At 43.4% G+C, this 19,849-nt stretch overlaps 1 protein-coding gene across 1 annotated transcript in view; it reads right to left on the reverse strand.

Moving 5' to 3' along the window:
• The window catches only part of kif21a (kinesin family member 21A), a 57,734-nt gene extending 38,775 nt beyond the window's left edge, over positions 1 to 18,959 (reverse strand). The window contains exon 1 of the mRNA XM_078283025.1: positions 18,860 to 18,959. Within this exon, the coding sequence (XP_078139151.1) occupies positions 18,860 to 18,903 (44 nt within the window). The 5' untranslated portion in view covers positions 18,904 to 18,959. The remainder of the gene's footprint in view (positions 1 to 18,859) is intronic.
• Between the last annotated feature and the right edge of the window lie 890 nt (positions 18,960 to 19,849).

Below are 19,849 nucleotides of genomic sequence, written 5' to 3' on the forward strand. Positions count from 1 at the left end.
AGTTATGGCCGAAAAATGAAAGACATCTAATGGCAGAAATCCCAGATCTGGATCACCAGCAAAATCTAATCAACTGATCTTTGGGCCAAGGACTATCTGTCCTCCAAAATTCAGCCAAATCCAATTGACTTTTTAAGATATACTCCTCACAAACAGGGATGAAAACATTACCTCTTTCTAACTTTGTTGGTTACAGGTAATGATATTTCCTTTTTATTACCAAAAGTTCAGTTTTCTCACTTTTCAGCTCAGCTCCTATCACTCAACATACTGTAATGTAACGAGTTAGCATGAATGACAGTAGCAAATGATCTACCGGGGACACTTTTGGTATAATTCTGGTGTCTATGTTCCCATCACTTAACAGGCAAGTTGACCAACTGGCTAATCTCCTAAAAGACTCTCAGTGTATTCCTCTAACAGAACTCCCCTAGCAGGCCAGCTAGTGTAAAAGAGCTTGCAAAAACAGCTAGGAAGAAAAGCACCTGACAGCCCGCCTGCCTGCCTGCCTGCCTGTCCTGTGTGGATAAGGGCTGCATTGTGCCTCTGGGTTCAGGGGGAGAACAATGCTGCGAGCGGAGCACAGTGCGGCCATTGTGTCTGTCTGTGTGACACTGGATCCCAGCGCTGACACCAACGCCACGGCCGGACGGAGGGATGGGAGGAGAGGGAACGTGCTGCCTGGAGGTCACGCCATGTCCGACAGACATGACCGCGCAGACACTACCTACCCCAGGACGCTACCTTCAAATATTACCTTTTCTCTTTATGTCTTCACCTGGCCCTTCTCTATCACACCTAATCCTTCTAGGGTTAGGAATATTTGTTGGTGCATTTATTTTCGGGGGGCTGCGGCTCTCACCCTGGTACTCGGAGTCCCTATTGCTGGTTGCTTGTAATGTCGATCATCAAGGCAATTTTTAAAACAAAAGTTAAGGCAGCTTTGTGGGGAGTGTTGATGGGTCACTTTTAAGGGAGGGAGTTTGAACCCGGGGGCGAGGGGTTGCAAGGGGGACTAGTAGGTTTATCCTGTAATTTTGTTTGTTTCCATTGAATTGTTTGTTTCCATGTATTGTGTTTGTTTGTTTCCATCGAGGACCACTTTGGAAATAAGTATTTTTAGTAATGCTTTTAAGTGCCATCCTCTGGGATTTTGTGTCATGATACTCCTTTGAGTTGTTGTGCTTTTAAATTCCTAATAAAAAAAAGGAAAAAAAATGGAATTTAAGTTTATTTTTCTCATTTGCTCTGGAAAAGAACTTCAGCTAAGCGCCTTCCATGTAAATGTAAATGAGGCAGCAGTAGCCAAAAGGTTAAAGCTGCACTAGGCAAGATTTCTATGTCAAAATACACTCGTCCTATCAGTTTAAATCACATGTTGAGGCTGCAACAGAGAAGAGCGTCCCATCCCTTCTAAATGAGATGGTGTAGATTCAGTCTGTTTGCCCAGGTGTTGGGTATGGTCACTGGTTGGAAATCTTCTCGGCGCACAGGAGGTGAAGAATCAAAACTTAAGAGTGAAATGAGGACTACGCAGCAAACTGTTGGTACATGATGTAGGAGTAACTCTTTCAAACTTTCAAAAAGTACGTAATCTGTGAAAAACTGCAACCAGCTTGGCGCTTGCCAAATTGCCAAATCTGCCAAACAAGTAACCAATGGACGTTTGGACGGTGGTAAAGTTGGGCACAATGATCAGTGCTTGCTGTAATTACCTCCTTGTCATTGCTATTTGAACCGGTGTCTCGATTCGCCATTCATGATCTTGTATAGGACGTCAATATTTAGAGGACTTTTGGCTGTGCAGTAAGGAACAAAAGTGGGCAATGCAATTAACAAACCTACATTGTCTGACTCAGGATTTGAACTCAGGTCTCCAGCATCACAACGCTTAGCTTTACCAACTGAGATACACTGTAACTGGTGACACACACAGCCTGTATCACCACAGCTTGTGTGTTGGTTCTGCACGTACTACGTAGACCATGGAAACGCTGTGACTAAAATTAATTGTCAATTGTTAATTGTCACTGAATAATTTATGGGTTAAATCACACAATGGCTTGCACACGACTACCTACACAGATGCAGCTTAGTGAGCACATGCGCAGTAAAGTTTCTTTTACATTTTTGGGACAGACCAACCGACAGATCAACCAACAGAGTGACTTATACTAGCTGCTGGCCTGTGCAGCTTTAATAAAACGGGACAGATCAGCCCGAATCCTGAGACGGCTGGGAAGATCTGGGCAGGAGAAGGTGATCGTTCTCGACTCCCTCGCCAGTTTCCACTGAGCTGCTCATGAGCAAACTACTTAACCTCCATCTGCTGCAGCAGAGCTGCTCAGTGGAAAACAACAACAGACGAGCTCCCAGGTATGACCACGGGCAGCTGTATGGATGTGAAGCTAAAAGAGATCATGCATGCTCAGAATATATTCCCTGGGTAAATAAATGTTTAGAAAGAAACATACAAATCTGATCTTAATCCCTCTCAGCTAGGAGATGCAAATAGTCTACAGAGCATGTGCTCTATTGTTTGCTTCCTAAAATCTTTCCTCTTCTCATGGGGTTGTCATAATGTATAATGAACATGCTGCCAGTCAGAAAATCTATTATCTTGCATGTCAAATTCACCGTATCCCACCAATTAGCCTAGACGTTTCCTATGAGAGTAAGAATGTTCTAGAAGTCTAATCCATTCCCATAACCACAGGGGGTCTTTGTTTCAGACGATTTAGCATGCTAATTAGCTGTGTAATCCTGTCTGTTTTGACCCCCCCCACCGCCACAGTCCTCTCTCCCCTCAGGGTGTGATGGCGTTTCCCAAATTTACTGGATAAGCCTCTTTTCATCCACATGTACACAGTGAGATGGAGTTTTTAGCCCCGTGACAGCAGGGGCTCTGTGGATGGCACTGTCAGACGGTCGCTCTGTTCACCACTTTATGTTATGGTCACATGGCCCGCTGGGAGTTAGACTGCAGACTCTCAAGTGGGAGACCCGAGTTCGATTCCCGGTAGAGACGCTTCCAAAAAATTCAACGTCAATGCGCTGTTAGACTCATAGTCAAGACCCAAAAATGCTTGATTTTGGGGTGTTTTGCTCACAAATTACAATGCAGTTTGCAAAGTTTCAGGTAGTTTTTGAAGAAAAATAGCCGAAATTGGTAAAAATCACAAGTCAAGGAAAAATGGTTCTAAAAAGATACCAATAAAGAGGGCTTTTATAAAGGGTTTTTTATAACTACATCCCATTAAGAAAGATTCACTTGCTGTGATAATAAGCTTAGGCCTTATCACAGAAACTACTGAATATTTTAGCGTTCATCCTTTATATTTCCTGCACAGAAAAAGCATGGGCTCAGCAACAAAGGAAATACTGTGCTTGGATTCCAGTCTTCATAAATATACCTTCAGCTCAACAGCAGCACAGTGAGCACCAAATACTGTACAATCAGGACATTTGAATACATTTCATGATTAGAAAAGTGTTTCATTTAAATGTGCCCATTTATGTCTGAGGTGGACTTTGTGTTCTTCTGGCTAACAGCATGCAAACCAAAGACTCAATCTGAATGGAAACTATTATAATGAATGATAAATGACAAAACAAAGTGCAGTCCAGTTCTTACACCTGTAGGACTGAATAACACTCACATTTGACTCCTGAATCCTCCATTTCCTCCCTCTATAAAGCTCCAGAGTCACTGGTTGTATTATAAGAAGACAAAGCTAGACATAGTTTGATGACGTAAAGTTTTATGGGATAATTTTATGGGAAAAAGTGCTCTGTTCATTTGGCTATTTCATGTGGAAAAATTGCTGTAATTTTGAAAATATGCAAGCTCTCACAAATATTGCAAGGATCGGCAAAATTTGCATTAATTATTATGATCAAAATTACAAATTCCTGAAGGGACTGATATTACAATGGCTCGTCCAATTTGGTTGATCTTGCGATCAATTATTAAATCTTGAATTGAAGATGGCAGAGCGGACGTTAGGCCCAATGTGTCTTCACTTGAGGCATCAGCCCCAAGTTTAAATCAACAGGCCAATAGTTCTCATTGATTACCAACAACAATATAAAGCGAACGTGGACCAATTTGTGAAATGTAAATTGAGCCTCACTGTATCAAGATAAGGGCGTTGGAGAAACGTTTGTGGCGGCTGGTCTATTTGGGGACGTTGGATTTCGAGAGTCAGGGGAGGAGCCAAGGTCAGAGGTCAGGTGAGGGTCAGGGTTAAGGGTCTGTCGTTTAGCTTTCCTCAGGCGCCAACTGTTTCACATACAAACCCACATGGTCCAAGAGGACAAACACAGCCGTTTATGGCTCTACATTAAACTCAGTCTGACACTCAACAGGATTAGAGACTGTTACCTGGTTTTGTTTCAAGTCTGGGTTGAATGACCACTGGTTCACCAACACAATGTAAAAAACCAGACTGTTGAGTAATATATGTACAATCCAGGAGTGAAATCTCCACTGACTCCTGCAGAAGAATTTGCACTTGATTTGTCATTGATGCATCACTGCCAAATGTTCTGTCATGCAGTCTATTTCATTCTTGAGTTTTAAGTGATAGTTTAAGTGAAAAGTTTAATTGGGTGTTTGTTGTTCCACCTAAAGTTTTTTCTTCCTTCTTTCAGTGTCACTGTGTTTTGTTACCTCACTATTGTATGCAAATAAATATAAACTGTCAAGTATCTAGTACAATTTAGATAATAGCATCATTTATTCAGTGCATTTAGTCAGTTTGTCTGCAATCAAAATGCTGTTTTCTCTGCAGATTCACAGCTTGTTTCTGAGCTCTCTGTGTTCAGCTCTGCAGGCAATGGGTGGAGGTTTCCAATTCGAGCACCGCAACACGCCCAAACCTGCTGCACACCCCACACCCCCTCCACCCCGCCCCGCCCCGCCCCACCCAGCCCCACCCTCACTGACGCTGCTCCACCGCACTCACTCAATAAATCATTAAGGGCGCTGCGCATCGCCGGGAGGGAATGGAGGTGTGTGAGCATGTGTGTCTGTCTGAGACTGAGACTGCATTCTGCAGACTCCATTCAGCTTCATTCACGGCTGTGTTTCTATCCAACTTTGTTATGTAAACTATTGAAATGCTGCCAAAAATAAAATGCCATCAGCTGGGTTGAATCGAATTAAGAGACTTCCTGAACGCCAGAAAAAGCCCCACATCCACCAGTAAAATGAAGAATATTTCAAGAATTGATTAGTGTTGGGCAAGCTGTTATTGTTCCTCTTGAGTGTCAGATAATGTTGGCCATATTTCACACTTTCATCTGAAGAGAAAACAAAGAAATGCACTTGGCAATACAACGACGGGGCACCTTTTACAGCAGATATGACATTTTTGGGAGGTCGTGGTGGACAGACATTTTACAAACATTTCAGAATGTCCAAAGCTACTCATTGAGCTGATCATGCAAAGCCTATCTCATTATTTATTCAACAAATGTGGTTCCATTGCCAATTTTTCCAAAATTTATCTAATTGGCAAAAGAAAATCTGCTTCAAGCAAATGTAAAAATGTTGAATTTTCTCATTTGCATTCAGCTTTTCTAATGTGATGCATCTCAATTCACATCAAAGTACTTGGATGGAAACCCAGCTTATGAAGCCACAGAGGTTCCTTCACAGCCACAGCAATGTATGTTTGAGCACTACATAGTTTGTGTAGAGAGGAGGCTTCACCCAATCATACTGCAGAGGAAGCTGGCTAATGCTTAGATAGAGAGTGGAGGGGAAAAAAATAAATCAGGAGCAACCTTTGTTCGTGCACACACAGCCAAAACTCAAAGCCACGCAAACAAAAGCCGCAGCTTCACCCCCAGTGGTCTCTGTCTGCACACTGGAGAGTAAACAGGCCAAATCTTTATGTGGAGATTTGCTGAGAGCAGCAGTACGGCTGCTTGAGATGATGTCACCTGCCACTGGGCTGTCCGCTTAACTTTAAAGCATAGCGTCTGACCCTGACCGCCCTTCATAGAGGAGAGTATTAAGCCTGTGTGAAGGGGAGTGTGTATGTGTGTGAGAGGGAAAGCAAGAGAGAAAGAGAGAGAGAAAGTGTGTGTGTGTGTGTGTCTTTGTCACACACGTGGCTCGGTGCCAGGCACTGTAGGCCGGTGTGTACATGCTTGCTTGAGGTTGTGTACTTGCAGCGGAGATACAGTAGCATGTAATACTGCCGGTTATCTGCAGTCAGTATCTCCCTCATCAGTAGCTCCCTTTCTCACATTACAGTCAAATTTTAGTTGCAAATATTCTTAATGTTTCTTGAACACAACATTGAATACCAGATGGGTGTGGGTTACTGTATCAGGAGAATTCAGAACGGGTCAGGTAAGTAAGAAAGTAAGTAGGTATGTAAGTAGGTAAGACAAAGACAAAGAGTTACAAATTGCTTTACAAAAGGAAATAAAACAAAAAGCAAGTTAAAAACAGAAAACTAAAACAGATAAAGGGGGCAAAAGATCACAGGACATGAAGTGCAGACACAAATATAAAATAATAAAACACTGCAAAATTTCAATTTATAAAATGCCCATTTATACTGAACAAAAATATGAATGCAACATGTAAAGTTTTGGTCCCATGTTTCATGAGTTAAAATATCCCATTAATTTTCCATAAAACGCTTATTTTTCTCAAATCTTCTGTACAACTTTGTTTACATCACTGTTACTGAGCATTTCTTCTTTGCCCAGAATTTCTCTCGAATGATTTTCTCATATGAGCTGTAACCAAGTAAAATCTTGAAAATTGTTGCATGTTGCGTTTATATTTTTGTTCAGTGTAAATAAAAAGGTGTTAAGAAGTGATTTCCCTTGGCAATTCTTTCCTGTGATAACTTCTGTCCTGTTTTAACTCACTGTATCGTTCTAAGCGGCAAACGTCCACCTCCACCCAAGTATAGGCTAAAACAGGGCCTTAAAAGTATTTGATCTGACTCTTGAGGTCTGTATGACAACCTCAGAAATTAACATTCTTTGATTCAAACACTGTGCAGAGGGAACTGTGCTCATGAATACAAAAAAACAGGAGGAAAAAAATGGTAATCTTCCATCAGAAATACATGGGAGAAAACCAGAAAAACAACAGTGTTCATCCATAAGTTCTCCTCTCTTATGTGCAGTAGAGTCCTGCATAAAGCTATAGATAGAGGAACTTAATTCAAAACATTCCCAAAGCACTCACACACATCACAAACTACTAAGATACTGTTACTGTACATGCAGGAGCTGTTACCATATCATACTTTTACTATACTGCCACCAATCTATTGCTATACTAGACTACTGCTGCCATCCTACAAAACACACTGTATGCTGGCAGCGGTTGCATATTACACTCCAGTAATCAAGTCAAGTCAAGTTTATTTATATAGCACTTTAATCACAAGCATGTCTCAAAGGGCTTTTTACATACCACTTCATATACGTCATATACCATTACATCACTATATACCATACTAGATCATGTACATATACATACTGCATATACAGCATATACATATACTACATTATGTACCATTCTATATTAAACACACTCTCACATTCATGCCTATAGGCAATTTTTAGAGTCTCCAGTTCACCTGACCTGCATGTCTTTGAACTAAGTAATTAGTCCAGAGCAGTAACATGCCAGCACCCACCTCTGCAGCACAGGGATTAGAATGAGGGTGCTTAGTTGGTGTGTGTGGGGCTGGGGGTGGTGGGGGCGTTGGGTGGTACACAGCTTATCCAATTTAAAGGGGAAGACTTTACTCTGTGGGAGCTGAAATGATGATCTGGATTTCACAAAACAACGAAGACTTAAAATAGGTGTGTATTTTGACACATGTAGGATATTAATATACAGATGTAGTCAATTGTGCTACTTTGGTCCTACTGTATAGCATTCAAGTGAGAATTGACAGACAAAGAACTGAGAGCACTGTCTAGTTTTTTATCGAACATCAGGCCACAGACTAGCTGGAGGAAACCAGACTATCCATTTGTGCACCAGTCGACCACAAATCACCATCGCTTATAAAGGTTTAAAGTTCATATCCATGGTGATTCAATATTTCCTAGTACTGTATCACTGTGTCTTTATGTCTGTGCTGCACTGACACACTCTGTACTTTGGGTGATATAAAGGATGGGGTTGCCATGGTGAGCGGTAATGGAAGCGAGAATTAAAAGGCATAATCCGATCCCAGCAGGATATTATGCTGGTGCGGCCGGCTAAAAGACGCCAGGAGGAGGAGGAGGGACACCAGAGACAGGCTCAGCGTCCCGCCACCCATCGGTGACTTCATGATGAGGTTAATTCACTGCAGTGCCGCCCCGACCGGCCAGTTAGGCTTAACGTTTCACAGCGCAACCATCCTTCTGACTGCAGCCTGAGCTTCAAAAAGGGCTTTTCACATACCCATTCTTAGCCCAGAGTCCACCGCTTTTCAAGTGTACCCACTCAGCCAGGCCTACAATCTGTTAATTCCTTAAAGAGCAGCTAGCTAAGCCTGGGTTGAAGTCAGACTTGGCCAATTTTAGAAAATACCACTGTGAAACATTAGTAAACCCTGTAGCTAAGAGCCCAGTTAGCCTTGGGTTAAAAAGGTTAGAAAACTGAGCTAGCATTGGGTTAAGCACAGTCTGAACAAACCTGCTTGAGTTTAGGTATCAAAACACAAAGTTTCCAAATCTAAATCAAGTAATGTCTGCGTTTAACGTGTGGCGATGTTGTACCGCTTAAATTAAGCTTTGTAAGATGACACAAATGAGTCAGTACTGTAAAGCAGCACACTGACATTTTGAAGTTTAATTAGTTAGCAATTTGTCTTCAACAGACACCAGCCACACCCCTTTGGCTGAAATGAGAAATGCTAACAAATGCTATCTTTTATGGAAACAAATGAAGATTTTTTTCCCTCCACATAATGTGAGTTAAGTGCTTGGTGAAGAAAAACACATTTGTAATTCCAAATGTCAGAGCTGTGTGTGTGTGTGTGTGTGTGTGTGTGTGGGAGGGGTGAGAGGGGGTGTTCTGTGTTCCCCAGGAAAACAAACTTTGAGATCCTTAATTTTTTTTCTAAATCAGTCCAACAAAAACAAAAGTCGTTTTGGCAACAGACCTCGAAACTCTGTCTAATCCCACGACAGGTAAAAGCTCGCCCCTCTCTAGGGAAACAGAGAGAGTGATAGGAAACCAAACCCCTGGCTCCTCCTGACTCCTAAAATCCTTCCTGTGCAGGAAAAAAATAAATAAAAAGACTGCGGAGGATAGCAACCACAACATTTCCGCACCGAAACATGACATTAGTGAAAAATGGGGCTTGCCAGGAATAGTTTGCCGCTCCAAATGAAAACTCATAGAGTGCGTACAAGGGAAGAATAGATGGATATTTATTGCCCTGATATCAAAATGTCATCAACCTGTTACTTTCCCTTGAGTATATAAGTCAGTGGGTCTCTAGGAAGAATGCTGTTTGTTCAGTTGCCATGGATGGGGAGAACCCACTTCTGAGGTCTTACTGTTGTTTAACAAGCACAAGGATGGAAAGAGACGCTGTAACCACAGGCCTCATCAGCTCAACCTAACAGTTATCTGACATCTAATTACTGAACTGAACCCAACTGCAGTCAAGTTTATTTTTAAAGAAAACAGGCTTGTCAGTAAGTGGTTTACAGGGCAACAAAGGACATAAATGCAGATAAATATGAGAAAACAAATGCATCACAAGTTTTTAAGACATGAAGCCAGAGCTTGCAAAAACAAGACACACGCCCAGGCCTATGCCACAGCACAGGCCTGGATTTTATAATCCGCACGCCAAGTTCATGGAGGGTGACACGTCTTCATCTACTCGGACGTCTTTATCTAATAATGCTGTGGATATGTACCGATGTTCGGCTGATCCTAGAGCTTGTGAGGCTTTGGAAACGTGCGTTCCAAACAAGCGAGGCCGGCCGACTCCCTGTGGCACGCTGATAACGGCTTTACTGCTTCCTGCAGGTCAAGGGTCGGGGAGCAGACCACCCCATCATTACTAGGGGTGGAGAGGGGAGGGGAGGGTTAGGCAACAGGAGGTGTCAGCAAGGGATCATCTGTAGCTGTCAACATGGAGGGGGGGGGGGGGGTCGGAGGGAACTGAGACCCTTTCCTCCCCTCATAGGCAAATACTGTGGACTCGCAAATACACGCTTAAAAAAGGATGTCATGTTCAATAGAGGGCTTTTAGGTGACATAACACAACCTCTGGCGGCCATATTGGAGGTCCTCAGCTCTTGGGCAGCAGTGACTTTGAACAGCTGTTTGGGTTTGTTAACGTACCACCTCGTCATCTCAACAGAACTGAACAGACACTTCTATGCTGTTTTTGACTGGAAAGTGGAAACTGATGCTTTTGTCACTCGTATCTGATTGATTTTGTATTTAATGTCAGCTTGTTAGCTAGCTAACCATAGTATCTGGGCTGCTAACCATCTTGTTGTAAACACATCTGCTTTGCGCACTAGCTAACGTATAGTATCTATTAGAAGCTATCGTTACTAATAGCTAGTAGTCACATGTTTTCATTAACATTGGTTGCTTTGCTAAATTAGCCTACTGGCTAGTTAGCCAGCTAACAACGCTAAAAACCATGTGTTCGGGGTAACTGAGCTGACTCTTCTCAAGATGCTCTACATTGGAGTAGAGATAGGACCAAAGGGACTATAGGCTAAAGATGAGTCAGTTTACAGTGTCACCGTAACCTAAATTTAGGGTGTGATCACACCTACAGTTTGTTTTCTTTAGTCTGAACCATAGTTGCAAAGTAAAGTCTCTTGCATTTTTGTATGGTTCATTTAGGGTCACACTGCCCAATTATAAGTGAACCAGCTTGTAAACAAAAGTCACATGGAATGTTATGTGCTGTCCTTAACTGGGCACATCAGTGTGCTGAGGATGACACATCCTTTTTAGGAGTGCACACACACACACACACACACACACACCCACGCACAACCTAATATGATAGGTGTTGATTAAATTTGTCTGGAGGATCAACTAGTGCGACAAATAAACTGTACACAGTTATCTGGTGCCACTAACTTAGGACTGCCAAGGTAATGACAGGCCAAGCATCTCATATAACAGCAATAGATCCTAAACGAACACACACACACACACACACACACACACACACTACTGTTATCACCTATGCAAATGGTGCAACAGGCACAGTTCTTTGGTTTTGAATGTGTACTTCAAGTATGGTTATGTTTAGTCTACTGTCATACAGTTTCAGTCTGTAATGCAATATATGCAAGATCCTGTTGCGTTTGGCACTGCACTGTGTCAGACCTAAACTGTGTAACTATCGTAAAACGTCAGCACCAATTAAACTGGTCAAATTCCCTGTGCACCTGTTGTACTTGGCGATTAATGATACTTAGGCTTAGGAATCCGTTTCAAAACCCACAGTATAAGATGCCTGGTCAGCAATCCAACAATACAGCTGTTTATCTTAATTTCTGAAAAAGTGACATTTTGAAGATTCAAAAGTGGTAAGTTGATCTGGGTGCTTTCTACTATGGTTAGACAGATATATTTGTTCGCCAATATATCGGGCCAATATTGGTTATTTATGAAATATCACATATCGGCCAGTCATGTCACCCAAAGTATATGAGTGCATGGCGTTTCCTCAGAAAATCCTCTGCACTGCCCCTATCGCAGTGTCAAGCCTGGGCTCCAGTGTCACTCAACCATGTGGTGTTGACACAGGAGTCCCATCTCTGTGTCAACTGCGGGCCACTGGTTGAGACAGCGAGACAAAAGCTCGCCCCAAAAATGTGTGTGTGTGTGTGTGTGTGTGTGGGGGGGGGGGGGGGTACCAAAAAGCCAGCCGCCATCTGCAGCTTTCAAGGCAACAAGATAGGAGATAATAGGTTAGGTAAACACGCCGGCGGAGGTCGAGTGGAACTCGACTTGGGTCCACGGTTAACCATTTGCATCTCCGTCCAGCTGAACAGACGAGCCATTTAATGCAATAACGTTTAACACAGATAGGTCCCATGGTGGATATTCACACCTGATGGAAATTCAAACTGCTAGCACCTCATGAATATGCAGATTCAGAAAGCTGCTGTGTGATACCAGCAGGTGGGGAGGGTTCATTTGCATATGTTGCCTTCAGCGCCATTTAATCCAAGACTATATTTTAGGCAAGAGACTGTCTGACACAGCAGGGTGTCTGACAGCCTCTGTGTACAGAAATTTGTGAGAACTTGGTAACAATAGTGAAAGGCTGTCGTATTGTGAAACTGACTGCACGCGGATAACATTTCCTACAAGTAAAACATGAACGAATGATGCAGGCACCCCACGGGCCAATCAGTAACAAGAACCCTCTATCATGATCTCTTCGGGTTTCATCAAAATTGGAGTGGTGGTGTAGCATTTTTTGACTTTCAAGATTTTGAACTTGAATTATAGCGTCCCCATCAGGAAAATCAGTGTAATGTTCTTAAATGCCAGAACAAAGTGCCAAAATGTGCCAAAATCTCTCAAGTTTTGTCAAAATTACACCAATGATGTCAGAGTTTAAACTTCTGATGTTTAATTATAGCACCGCATTTGGTCAATCAGTGTAATTTGTAAGGATAGCTGGATTTGTGTAGCAAGTTACATGTCAATTGCACTTATGGTTTCGGGGTTGGTGCCTTTCAAAGTTCGAAATTTTGACCTATAATTACAGCGCCCCCATCAGTCCAATCAGTGTAACGTTTTAAAACACCAGAGCACAGTACCAAATTGGTTCATCCCTCCATGTTTTGTCAAAATCGGACTAGTGGTGTCCGCGATATCAAGTTTGAGTTAAAATTTTGACCTTAAATTATAGCGCCCCCAATTAGACCCATCAGTGTAATGTTTTTAAATGCTGGAAGACCGTGCGAAGATGCATCATCCTTCTTAAGTTTCGTCCAAATCAGGCCGGTGGTGTCGGAGATATTAAGTAGTAAATGCAGCGACAGCCTCCTGACATAAATAACAAGGTGGCAGCTCGCTAAGCAAACAGTGCTATTTGCGACTGTCTGAGTTCTATTTGTAACGTTCTGGTGATGGAAGTTAAGTTACATCCACATCCTATTTGTAGTGCCGCTTCCACATTTAGATGAGGTGCCGACCTCATCCGCTGTAGCCGAGTCCTTAACTGGTCAGGTCTGTACAGTGAGGAAAACGGCGATATCAAGGTGAGCTGTGTTTATAATATATATATGAGACTTGAATGAAAATTGAAACAGGGAGGGAGAAAATGAGATAAGAAAGAAAAAATGAGGAGAGAGAAATGCAGAAGAAAGACAAAGACAGCGACGAGAGTGAACAACATACTTGTAAGGGTGTGGTGTACATGTAAGCTACTCTATAATTACAGCCAATTTATTCTGCATGGCCAGCTTGTTTCCTCAGCACAATCTGACAACATAAAGTCGGGGGGGGCAGCCTCTATTCCACGTCCTAAACATGTCCACATGTGCTGCGCGTGGCTCTGCAGTTGCATGCTTCCTGCATTGGTGCAGATGCGTCTGGCAGAAATGCGCTGACTCCTCAGAGGTCATGATATAGATAACTGAGGTCTTCCAGCAATGCTGCGGTCAGTTGGAGTCTATTTTGAGGCAAGTTCTGTTTAAGTGTAGGCTATGCTTAGTATCGTCTTGGAACGGAATACCCTTCTGTCTAGAAAGACGGTCATGACAGCTACAGACCGAAAACTCCTAACTGCTGTGTAGTACGGTTCTCACCATGTCAATGACTAGAGGAAATTTATTGAATAATATCTGATAATTGGAGTCCTACTGTAGGGACTTGGAACTCACACTCCTTCCTTTTGGGTGCTTGTAAGATTAGAAATCTAGGACAGGCTAAATGTGCAACATTGCACTTGTCACTCTGGATAAGAGCATCAGCTAACTGCTTAAAATATAGGTACAGATATCAAAGTGCCAAAGTTATCCAGCTCTCTACTAGTTTGTCTGTTCCACACAAACCACACAGTTCATTATAACATTGTGGTGCTTCAGAATTACGGCATCACAGGTACAGCAAGGGTCTGGTGCACCACAACATTGCAGTGGCATTGAAACATTGGGCAACACCATTGGCAACATGACAGAATCGAATTGGCCAGCAGCCTGTGTGCACTCCTTATGGTATCATAAAAGACAAAGTGATGTGAGGTCAGTTATGCTACACTGTAATCAGCCAAGTCTATTCAAAGCCGAGCTCTGGTGAGATCCAGCTCCCTTGTTGGAAACACACACTCCTCCTTCAACTAGCGCTCCAGGCAAAGTAGGTGCTATTCATAGCTTCCGTCCGGATACCTCGGCTAGCACTTTAACACTTTGGCGAACAGTTAAAAAGCCATGTGGCATGTGCAGAAAAACAATACAGCACAATGCTAGCTTTCTTTTATTTATTATTAAAAAGATCGTGGATCCGAGCAGGAGGATGGAAACAGCCGACACTAAACGCTCCAGTCAAAACACAAGAAAGTAACTCCAGACTCCCTGGAGGCTGTGACAGAGAGGATAATACAAATGACAAAAATACATTTTTATTGCCAATATGGACAACTCTACATCCAATTTATTCAAGGAGAGTCAAAGTGTTTTCAAGAATGGCCTCGTTCTGCCTAGACGATCCGCTGAACGCTTTAGGGAATCTCAGCAGTTAGATATGAAAACGATTCAGTGTTTCATGTTTCCTCAGTCCAGGCTGATTTCTTTTCGCTGTTTTTCAAGGGTGTTGGCAAAAACAATCTCCCTTACGGCATCAGCAGTTATTCAACTGAAAGTATTCAACTCTAAGTAGCTGGCAGTGTTGCAGTTAAAGCATGGTGGTAAAGAACAAAACCGGACAAACAGTAGAACAAAACCGGACAAATAGTTCTAACAATATTGGGAGGAAATGAGACGATAACCCCCGACGATAACACACTGATATACACACTCACATACAGACACACACACATGAGCATGGGTGAGTGGCTGACTCCTGACAGACAGACTGGCTTGGCTCAGTGGATGGGAACAAAGCTCGGGGTCTGGAGAGGCTTTGGACCCGTCGGGGCTTTTGTGTTTGCAGGGTGCTGCCATGGGTGACAAACACACATCTGAACGTCCCGACTCTGTGCTCCTACTGCTGCTCAGCCACTCCGCTGACAGTCCCGCCCCGGTGTCTTTCCATCCAAATAAACAAGCATTTCACTCTTATCTTTGTAAAAAAAAAAAGGATTTCCCCATGTTTTTGTACGAAGACCTTAGGGCTGTTGGGTGTAAATTTTGACAAAAACCTGGAAAATCTGCCCACATTTGAAGAAAAAATGAAGACGCTTTTCCTTTATTCAGCACTCATGATCACCATGCTTGGGCTATTCAGCCAGATATCATGCTGATGAAAGCTGTTCAGCTGCAACCTGTTCATTGTGGCTGCTTTTTAAAGACACAGCTCATTCATCGGGAGTGTGGGCTGTATTTCCATAGTTTGGGCATTTTTCACTCATCCTTTGGTTCTTGACTTGAGCACTTCCAGCCTCTATTTGCACTGTAAACCCCCACAGCTATTATCAGCTGCTGTTTCTTGTCAGCTGAGCCAAGGCCTGGTCTTGTCATTAAGTAATTGCACATATCTGGGCTACTTTAATCGTTCAGCTCATCTTAACAAGCTTTTCTACCATGGTTAACTCTGCTTCTGCAGTTGGCTCATAAACTACAACCTCGGGCTTAGACTTAGCCACTTAAACCAGTTGCTGCATGCTTCCACATCCTTACATTTAAGTATGCGTGTAACTTAAGCCTTAAGAGGTTTAGTGACTCATTTCATTTCATTATCGTCATTATTATGGCCTCCAGCTGAGCAGCAAGATCAACGAGTTGTTCCGGAAAAAGAAGAGTGAGGCTCTGAATGTGATGTGGTGGTTGATTGTGTTGGCTGCTGCATGTCGTTCAGTGGTTAATGAGCATGCTAGAGTTATTCTGGTTGTTAAGTTGTTATGGTAGATGTCCATGATCTAAGCCAATCCCTTTCACTTTGATCCAAACAGCTCGTCTGTCAACATCTTGACTCATCATGCCTGCTTTATGCTCGTTGTGCTGCAGTAATCACCCAGCAGGCTGGTTCAACAAGAACCCAGTTCCACCACAGCCCTTCCCCTCAAGGTACACCTACCATTAATAACTGCCGTGACCTGCTGCGCTGTGCAAATAACCCGACTACAGTTCAAACTACAATATATTGTAGTCAGGAAGGTGTGTTGTGTAACTCCCCCATACTACACATGTGTAAACACACACTGTGGCCACAAACGCATGTCGAGAGCAAATGTTCTGAGCTTTGTGTACCTTCGTGGAAGTTTGAAAGAACAGGTTCGGCCTCTGTTGAACTAAGCTGGGGGCTTAAACAGATTGCTCAATCCCAAATGGACCCCTCGCTCCTTAAACCAAGCCTGCTGAGGTTTAAGGAGGTATGAAAGATGTGGTCAGGCAGTAAGGCAACAGTTGCATGTTGACCTCCAGGATGAGCTGAATACTTTTGCACTGTATTTACATTTCAGCCGGTTAGTTAACACACTCTCTCGCGCTCAGTAAATTACAAACATACCCAAATGCCTAGGAGCTAGGGCTGATTTGGACGTTTAAACAGCAGAGAGGAGTGGTTAGCGCTGTCACACCCAATTAGAGCTGGTGGTGCACGTGCACGGTGAGACTTGTCAACAGCCTTGTTAAACTATTTTTCCATTGGGAAGCGGTTAAAACATGCTGCTGCACATGAAAAAAACATGACACATCATTTTTTAAGAAGGCAGGGTCATGTAAGCTGGTCAGGAGAGTTATTTATCCACCGGACAGTGGCTGGTAAAGTAGACTAGCATACCCGCCAAAGAAGAAGTTCACCAACAGTTATCCAGTGGCTGGTGGCAATTTCCCATGCTGCATAAGACAGCTGCACGATACTGACAAATAAACAGTATGCAGACGCAGATTTGTCGATATTATAGAACGCAAGAGGCCTTGTGGCTGCATTGCATTCTGGTCTATTGAGTCTACTGTCAGTGGAGAAATTGGTCTCTCTCCTCTTCTACGATGGATTTCTCCCTGTATGATTGTTGAACGTCTCTTGGTGCAAAATGGCGGCTCTAGAAAGAAGCCCTCGCTCTTTGATTCTGAGGGACTGACACCAAAACCTGATGTTTACCGCTGATGTTTTAGATCACTGGAACATTTTCTGCTATCAAACTCCATTATAGCTGCGCTGGAGACATCTCAACATGACGTCACGCTGTCTACGCTTGGCCAGTTATCCATGGGAATGAGAACAATCCACCATCAATCAACAAAATGAACCCAGAAATGCAAGGTACAACACCAATAGCTGGGTTTTTTTTAACAGTGTTGAAGTGTTTTAGGGCGAATTTTTCCTTTAACTTGGGAGACGGGGTCAGCATACTCAGTCATACAGGCTCATCATCACATGTGTTGATGATGCACTTGTGTATACAAAAGCATGTGAGTGTGAGTATTAGGAATACTTGTGCAAATACAATTATGGAAAAAATGGGAAGCAAATAGAGATAGAGATATAGAGATTAGAGAATAGAGAATAGAGATATTTCACTGCTTTATCTCATTCTTCTGTTTCATTGTCTATCAACTATTCTTTTTTATATTACATGTTTGTGAAGCACTTTGTTGTTGAAAAGTGCTACATAAAGTGTTATTCTTATTATTAGTCATCATTTTTATCACTATCAAAAGGTCTTTGCTTGGCATGGAGTACACAGTGCCTGCTTTGAGAGAGAGAGAGAGAGAGAGAGAGAGAGAGAGAGGCGAGAGAGAGAGACTGTGATTGCCCATGATGCCACTGTCACTGTGCCACCTCACCAGCTGGGTGGGAGCGGCCTTCTTCAATACAATGGCACACATTAAGTGTAAGGACTTAGTAGAAAAGAGGCCTAATTCTGTCTCTCTGCTGAATTAAAAAAAAATTCTTTCCCTACAGCCCTGCATCAGTGAGAGCCTGACTGAGCTGTCCTCTGCATGTCCAGACACAAAGACTACAGCTCAGTGTTACAGAGCTGCACTGAACGCTTCACTGTCCTTTCCTTGAAACCTGGCTGTCAGTGAAGCTCTTCTTTCATCGATCAGCCGTCACTCAGCAGGAGGCTGAGGGGATGAGAGGATGAGAGGATGCCCAAGATCAGGCAACAGAGGCTGATTGTCTCTCTCTCTCTCTCTCTCTCTCTCTCTCTCTCTCTCTCTCTCTCTCTCTCTCTCTCTCTCTCTCTCTCTCTCTCTCTCTCTCTCTCTCTCTCACCCTCCCTCTCTCTCTCTCTGATAGCTCAGCCGTTACAATAGATGATATCATCCATCTGTATGCCAAAGGCTGCAGAAAAACTGCCCAGGAGTGCAGGAGTGCAGCCATGCGCCCTGCGCCTGGCTCACGCACCTTGCACTGGGCGTTCTGCTGCGTCAGGACGAAAATAAAGCATCGCCATAAAACAAACACACACAACCGGCTTATGGAAACTGCAGATGGTGGAAAAGATGAAACTTGTGCACGCAGAGCTAAAAAATCTGATCTGAAAACACACGGCAGGATCAGAGCTGGAACTGGGTCACTGTGCTACAATGATTCATTTCCAGATAGACTGAGTGCGACTGAGCTGCAGCGGCGGATCAACAGATGCTGCTGCTGCCATGCGTGTGGTTTGGTAGGCCAGCGGCACTGACAGGTGGGACACCGACACTCTCACTGCCGTGCAATCAGTGATGGCAAAAGCAAGGTGAAAATGAAATCTCAGTTACTCACCTCAGCGCCACACGGACTGAGCTTTCATCCTGTCCGGTCGTCATGACTCCTCCTCAGCCAATAATCGATATGTAGGAAAATAAAAAAATCGTAGTTATCCGTGCTGATTGCTGTTCATCGGATAACCTGGCAACGAAAAAAAAAAAAAAAAAAAAAAGAGTGCGCACTCCCAGCTGGCGAGTGGACCGAGCAACTCACCTCGCCCTCAATTCCGCCATTTCAAAAATATATATATATGTATTTTAACAGTATTTTAAGCATAGTATGAGGGTGTGTGGGGAGGAGAGGCAGCGCGCGCAGTGGGACCGCATGTCCAGTCTAGCTCCGCTGCATCTCTGCGCAGTTCCGCCGGCTGCAGCCTTCATGCAGGCTGCGAGGTGAGGCTGAAGGCTGACGGCTGACGGCTCGGAGCTGAGGGCTGGAGCAGCGCTGCAGACTCGCACCGTCCTTCTGGCCGGAGCCGCAATGCGTCACCAAGCCACGCCCTCCGCCGGTGAGGGCTGCGAGCTGACGTCAGAAAGAGGCCGGGGCGCACGGAGCTGAAATCACGCTGCATTCACGGTTATGATGATGGAGTTTCTCCACTTACAAAAACATTTTTACACACTTACCCTGTACTGATATGTTCTTTAATAAAAACAAAAATGCTGCATTCACGTCATACCAATGGCAAGGCTGCTATCTTAGCTACAAATGTGTTCATTTTTGTTATGCCCCCTAGTGTGTTATGTTCATATCTATTATTTTTGTATATAAGGCCTGTAATTTTGCACATTTGTCTTGTCCAAATGAAAATGGTTCAGAATAGATAAAAGACTGGTTGAAGTTAATGAGACTCAGTTTGCAGTAAAAGTGTCTGGGTATGACAGCTGAAAACACAGAAACACAGATTCTCCTGTCAACACACACACACACACACACACAAACGCACGCACGCACGCACACACACACGCACAACCGTTCGATGTTTTGGCAAAATTGTTCTTCCAT

This window comes from Centroberyx gerrardi, chromosome 4 (genome assembly GCF_048128805.1).
Source record: "Centroberyx gerrardi isolate f3 chromosome 4, fCenGer3.hap1.cur.20231027, whole genome shotgun sequence".
In the NCBI taxonomy this organism is placed as follows: domain Eukaryota; kingdom Metazoa; phylum Chordata; class Actinopteri; order Beryciformes; family Berycidae; genus Centroberyx; species Centroberyx gerrardi.